Raw genomic sequence first — 6,718 nt, 5'->3', positions numbered from 1 at the left:
AGGGCGGGCTGCGGCGAGGGCGGGCAGCGGCGAGGGTGAGGGCGGGTAGCGACTGCGGGCCATCCAACGCCGCTTGCGGCTTTAATTTTTTTATTTATTTTGCTTGGGGGTTTCCTCTGGAGAACCATCTGTTTTCTGCTTACCTTCTGTGTCTTTTTCTCACTGTTTCTCACACATTTCTCCACCACTCCCCCCTGTTTTTTTCTCTTTGAACTCAGTGCACTACTTCTTGTGGGCCAGGCTACCAGATGCGAGCAGTGAAATGTGTGGTGGGCTCCTACGGTGCTGTTATGGACGATACTGAGTGTAACGCTGCCACCCGACCCACTAACACCCAGGTAAGGGGGCGTTTATCTGCAAGGCTTTCTTAGCCAGCATCTGCTGTGTTGTGAGAGAAGCAGTAACTTGCAACATCAACACATAAATGTACACTTCTTCTCTTGTGTGTTTCCTTATGTCTGAGGGGTTCTGGGTAGGGATTATTTATGATGAACAACAGCAGTCTGAGTGTGTAAACCCCCCCCCCATTCACAAAAAAAACACCTTCAGGACAGCTGAAACCATTAACTGTATATGAGCACTGGACTGAGTGACCCCTCCCCCTTCTTTCTCCAAACAGGAAGTACCCGCTGACTCCAAGAAGCCAAAATCCTATAGACTTTAATTGAGAAATGAACAGCTATGACTTAGTCATTATTTTTGTCAGAATAACCATTCTTTCTCTGCTACATTTTTTCAACATTTTCTTGTTAATCCTAATATTTTTTTCATAATATCTTTTTTTATTTCAAGTTACTCAAATTGTAAACTGGCCTCGATAAAAGTATATATACATAGTTGACTATATAGTGTGTTCACTATTTTGCACTGCTGTTCAAATCAAGAATTCAAAAATCGAGTGCCCTTGAAATTTCCCAGAAGTCTTTGTGAAAAACTAGCATGCACCCATGCTCTCTACATTAGCAAATATAGACCTCAACGCATTACGGTCGAAAAATGTATGCAAAAAAATGTGTTTAAATATAATTTTTTAACAAACACTCCACATTTTCATTTTCAAAACCCCGTGGAGTCAGAAATACACGCTGTGTATGTTCGTATTGATTCGATTTTCACTTTGTGAAATTGGTGACAGCATATCTGGCGTTTAGAAAAACAAAATAATATTAGTGAACATGGTGTCTGAATTGCTTTTAAAATCCAGGGTACTATATAGTCCCACACTATATTGTTTTTAGTAGTTAAGGATAAGGGTGGGAATTCAGTGTTTGATTGAAAGATTCTCCTGGACCCACTTTCAGTAGTACAACCAACTCAACAAATCACTGTTTATTGTCGTCATCTGGCTCCAACATGGCGGCGTTCGAATCACAAATGGCAACTGAACTGACATAATTTGGTTTGAGCTAATTTGTTCTCTATTGGTGACGTCACACTCACTCTGTCCAGTTCTCATATACAGTTAAAGGATTAAACCTTTAAAGGACTGGACATAATGTAGTCTAACAATATAGGAGATATTGGCAAAGTTTTCTGAGTTTTCTGAAAGGAATGTAGTGGCACTGGATGAGTGACATCCAATTTTTTTTATTTTAACAATTTTACTTATAATTCACTTTTCCTGTTACAGTTACTGAACAAAAGACTGTCCAACTCAGGTCTGTTGCTACAGATTAGACCCTCTAAAACCCATTTTCATCTATAAAGAAATCAGTTTTCTGTTCATGATCTTAAACCTTAAATTTATAATTCTTGACCCATGGTAAATAACAAAAAATGTTGTAATTATATACAGTATGTATATATATATATATATATATATATATATTTATATATATATATATATATATATATTATTTCAACAAAATTAATTATGAGTTGATCAGTAGTTTTGATTTAATTTGTTGTGAGGTATAACAATTTCAGTAACATTTAATAAAGAAGGTATTCAGATAAGTTTGAGAACATGCTAAACCAATCTACTAGTTATAGTTATTATTTATAATCTGAGCATAAGGTTATTGTTATGGTTCCCACAGAGTAGAGTCAACCTTTGACTTTAAAAGCTCTTTTAGATTGTTATTTTTATTTTCTTATCTGTATCATTAACTATAGGAGCACTTGTGTCAGAGCAACTATAATCTATAATAATCCCACAGTTTTAAACAGTTGGATTACCTAAAATGAATCCTTTAATGCGTCTATGTTTAGCCTCTGTTTCTCTCACATGAAAACTTCGAGGCACAAAATTTCCAAAGAAACTTACCGTATTTTGAGCTGAATGTGAGTTTTGTTTGGTCAGCGTGGGGCGTTAACCCATTTCAGAGGGCTGAGCATGCAGGCTCAGGATGAGGCCCCCCTCTAGTTGCAGCAGCTCTTAATTCCGGTGCCTGGGCCGGCAGAGACTGGTGACCAGTGACCCTGAAGCAGGCGCCTCACCTCGCTGTGATTCTGATCAGCCAACCATGAAGTGGGCCACCAGACCGCTAGTCCCTGCACGACTGCTACCCACCACCCAAGAGGGCTTAGAAAAAGGTCAGATAGGTGGACAGGGGGTTGAGATGACTACATTTATCTATACATAAATATTCTGGTGTTTGCTTAAAGACGCTGAGTGTGGAATGTGTAGTTTACCCAAAGTGTGTGCAGCCTGATTAGGGTCCTCGACTCAAGAGACGGGGTTCAGAGGGCACCAAATGGCATGAAGGGGGGGTTGGGAGCGGGGTAGACTGCGGAAGGTGAGAGACTAAGGGGGTGGAGTTTCTAACCACGCCAGCATGGGCATTGGAGCCCCTGAATACCACTCCACTATGACCTGTTATGACAGGGATCAGGGCTTTATGCTGAGTGGCTTACTGCCACAACCCATAGTTTGAACTGACAGGGCAGACCCAGTTAATTTTGTTTTGATAGCGGTGGGGGAGGGGCTGATGGGAAACACAACTACTTTCAAATGTAGGACTGAAGGAAAATGGTTTAGGTTGTTACCAAGTGTTTCTGTCAGAGCAGCTATCTCTGATATTCCTGGCATTTTGCGGTCAGGGACAGATGTTGTTACAGTGTATTCATTGTGTTAATCAATGCATGAACGGGTGTATACGTCCCATCTTTCACAGGACTGTGAAGTTGCCCAGTGTCCCAACAGCCACCCCGTTCCCCCAGGAACCAAAGTGCCTTCCCACCAGGGTCACAAAACCCAGTGGCGGTTTGGCTCGTGGGCCCCGGTTTGTTCCATTCTCACACTTCCAGACTGGTTTGTTTACTTTGTGCTTTCCGGCTTCTTAACGCTTCCTCTCTTCACGACAGTGTAGCGCCAGCTGTGGCAAAGGAACATGGATGCGCTTTGTGAGTTGCCGTGACGACCAAGGTGGACTGGCAGATGATTCAGCATGCGCTCACCTACCAAAACCTCCTGCCAGCGGGGTGTGCTCCGTTGTAGCTTGTGGACAGTGGAAAGTGTTGGAATGGACAGTGGTAAGGGATCCACCAAATTTAAGCTTAAATTATTTATGTTTGTATTTGTTCATAATTGCATTGATTAGCGAGGTTTTTGGGACCCGCATTTGTATTAGCGCTTGAATGCATGTCGTTTGCTCTTGGGAAAATGATGCAGGTTATTGACAAAAAAAAAAAATCTTTTAAGAATGTTTTTTTTCTGATTTTATTTTGAAAATATTGACCTTTTTTAGATTCCCCTTTCAATAAAAATCCTGTTTTTTTAGTTTTTAACATGTTGCATGGTATTTTTCATTTCCTTTGTGCATTTCTGAGTTTTTCTCCTTTGAAATCGCTGTCAATCAAACTGTCGCAAAAAGGAATTAATGAGCCTTCTTTATGTCACAACAGCTCTGCTGCACATGCACTAAACCCCTCATCCGGCCCGGCTAGCTTGCCTAGCTCAGGTGCCGGAGAAGAGAAGATGGCGTTTTCCCATTGACTGCTGTCAAATGAGCCGCCGTTCTTATTTCTAAGGTCAAATCAGTCGGCTATCGTAATCTACAGGGGGGATCGGGGGGTTGCTCAGCTCAGCTGCAAAAGCCACGCCCCCAAGACAATTTTTTTAATTAAAAAAAAAAGGACTTTAAATATTACCAATCTGTTTTGACTTTATGTCAGACTTTTAACCCAACTGTAGCATTAAGAATGCTGGGAAAGAAAAACAGTTTTTTTTTAACTGAATATCTTATAGACCCTTTTCATGTGGCCCCTCTCCTCCTCTGTATTGTTTGCATGTGAGAAAGCAAAAGGAGGAGATGGGAGTAAAGCAAACATTTCTGGAGCTGAGAGATGCAAGAGGCAGCGGTGAGGGGCTGCTCTTTATTTACAGATGTTTCTCATCTGAGTCCTAGTGATACAATGCATTCGGATTGCAAGTACACAATGCACAGCACACACAAATGCACCCTCTTGTCCTCACAAATATGCAGTGCAAACAGTAAAATCATCCCAACTCATTGGAAAATCACTCACTGACCTCAAAATTAGGGACTCCCTTATATTCCCAAGGTGAGGCAAATTTTATCCTCATGCAGTTATGATGATGATTTATATATTATTGATGTCTAAACCACATTTGATGCCTCTTCTTAGTGTGGAGGAGTAGCAGTTTGACTCCGCTCTACCATTTTTCCAACTGGTTTGAGAAAGCCAAAAGGAGCATGTCACCCGGGTCCGTTTGAAACCATTATGTGTGAAAACAGAATTTCTATTTCTGAAATGTTCAGGGAACTTCCCAAATCCCTCACACTACCTTTTTGGTCCGGGGTTTGAAGCAGGTCAACTTGACCTACATCCCAACAATGGAGCTGCTGCCCTCACAGTTGGTTGATTAGATGTTTATGTCAAAGGGCAGTAGTGAAAGGAGAGTTTCTGACGTTCTGGCTTGTGTGAGTGTTGCTCATCTCAAGGGCAACATGTCTCAAAGCTTTCTGCTAATTAAACTCAGGCTCTGACTCTTTGAAGAAAAAATGTAATTCATAAAGCTATTAAAACTATTCCTACATGTTTTTCACAATAAAGCTTTAGTCACAGGAGTGCTTATTGTTCAACATCACAGCAGCACACAATGTCCCTTCAGTGAATGTGTGCAAAGCCATCCTATCATATGTTTAGTCTTGTGAAACGTTGTGACAGGGCTACGTAAACTTCTGGATAGTGTAATCCCTGGCCATGCTTTTTAGTAGGCAGCTGTTGCATAAGTGTATTGGAGGGCTTTATGTAAGACAGAAAGTGGAGAAGTTTAGGAGGAGCTAAAGGAGATTTGATTTGTATTTTTTTCTTTCTAAGAAAAGCCTGCTAAAGACAAATGACTGTAAAATCATTCACGTGCTAAAATGGTCCAGAAGCTTTCTACTGTTTATATTGTGAAAAGAGCTCTTTGGGTAATGTGAGATCATAGCTACCAGGGAGGAATAGTGACTGGTAGTGTTGTTTCTAAGAGTTAGACTCTATGTAGCAATCCTAAATACACTCTGAGTAGTTCTGAATCAACAGGAACTCCAGTTGGAGAGGATTTTTCCTCTTATACCATGTGTTTGCAGTAGTGTTTTTCATTCAGAAATCATTATTTTTACTATCACGAAACCTTAGCTGACGATTTAAGACTATCAAGCGCTATTTTGAAAAGAAACCTAATGAATCTAAATAATATATTCCTCACCTTTGTGCTTTTAGTGCTCAGTGACCTGTGGACAGGGAAAGACAACGCGACAAGTGCTGTGCGTTGACTTCAATGAACAAGAAGTGAATGCTAGTGAGTGCGATCCAGATGATCGTCCTACCACCGAACAGGACTGCGCCATGTCTCAATGCCCGTCCCGTTCCAGTGAGCCCCGATCTTTGCCATCCTCGCCAAATGCCAGAAGCAGCCTTCCACACAGCCAGTCCCACCAGTGGCGGACCGGACCTTGGGGCGCGGTGAGTCTTTTTATGCTTTTGGCCAGCAAACCCTTTTGATAAGGCCTTCGTTTGACAGGAAAAAGGATATTGAGAAGTCCTGCATTAAATGTGAGGTTGTACTGTCACTGAAAGCATGCTGTTTTCTTTTGTGAACTCACTGACTCTTATTCCAAGAATTGGATTAGAGTTTAAGTCACAATATTTATCACACATCTGACCCTACCCACTTGAAGTAAGTAGGATGTCAAAAACTTTTCTGGTTTTCTTTTTTTTGTTTGTTTTTGTTTTTGCTTTTTTGCTCCTGACAACTGAGAGGACAAGACTTTTTTTTTTTTTTTAAAAAGGAATAGCTTTAATTTGATTAAAGTTCAAATTTGCTAACTATAAGGGGGCATGTGTTTTTGATTGGCGGATGGATTAACCAATAAGGGGACTTAACAGCTTCATAACTAACATTATGGGTGACATCCTATGGCTTTAACTCTTCCAGTCATAACATTTGTTGTGGTGATCACTAGTAGAAGCTGCCATCAGAAAAAGTAAAATATAATATAATGAATCATGAGCTGAGTCACACACATCTTAGTGGACCTGGATATCTAGAATAAAATCCTCTAATCTAGAGCAAAATATCCAGGTTTCAGTCGTATCAGCAACTTCTATAAATTTGACTGATAATCTTAATCTCCTAGAGGAAGACCACAGTGGAGGTTCATGGATGTAGTCAAGGAGGAAACGAGCCTCAAGTGGTCTTTTAAGGAACTGAAAGAGTTGTTACTTTTGGGTTTACTTCAAATTTGAGAACAAAATGTGGCGCTTT

General features: G+C 40.7%; 1 protein-coding gene across 3 annotated transcripts in view; it reads left to right on the top strand.

Annotated features, from left to right (window-relative positions):
- Positions 1 to 6,718, top strand: part of LOC112144735 (A disintegrin and metalloproteinase with thrombospondin motifs 9) — a 41,254-nt gene that overhangs the window by 17,186 nt on the left and 17,350 nt on the right. For all 3 annotated transcript variants that reach the window (XM_024269453.2, XM_024269454.2, XM_024269455.2), the window contains exons 23-26: positions 219 to 338; positions 3,117 to 3,224; positions 3,307 to 3,474; positions 5,674 to 5,916. In XM_024269453.2, the coding sequence (XP_024125221.1) occupies positions 219 to 338; positions 3,117 to 3,224; positions 3,307 to 3,474; positions 5,674 to 5,916 (639 nt within the window). The remainder of the gene's footprint in view (positions 1 to 218; positions 339 to 3,116; positions 3,225 to 3,306; positions 3,475 to 5,673; positions 5,917 to 6,718) is intronic.

This window comes from Oryzias melastigma, linkage group LG5 (assembly GCF_002922805.2).
Source record: "Oryzias melastigma strain HK-1 linkage group LG5, ASM292280v2, whole genome shotgun sequence".
Classification (NCBI taxonomy): domain Eukaryota; kingdom Metazoa; phylum Chordata; class Actinopteri; order Beloniformes; family Adrianichthyidae; genus Oryzias; species Oryzias melastigma.
Note: the sequence above shows the minus strand (reverse complement) of the source record. Positions and strands in the feature narration are given on the sequence as shown.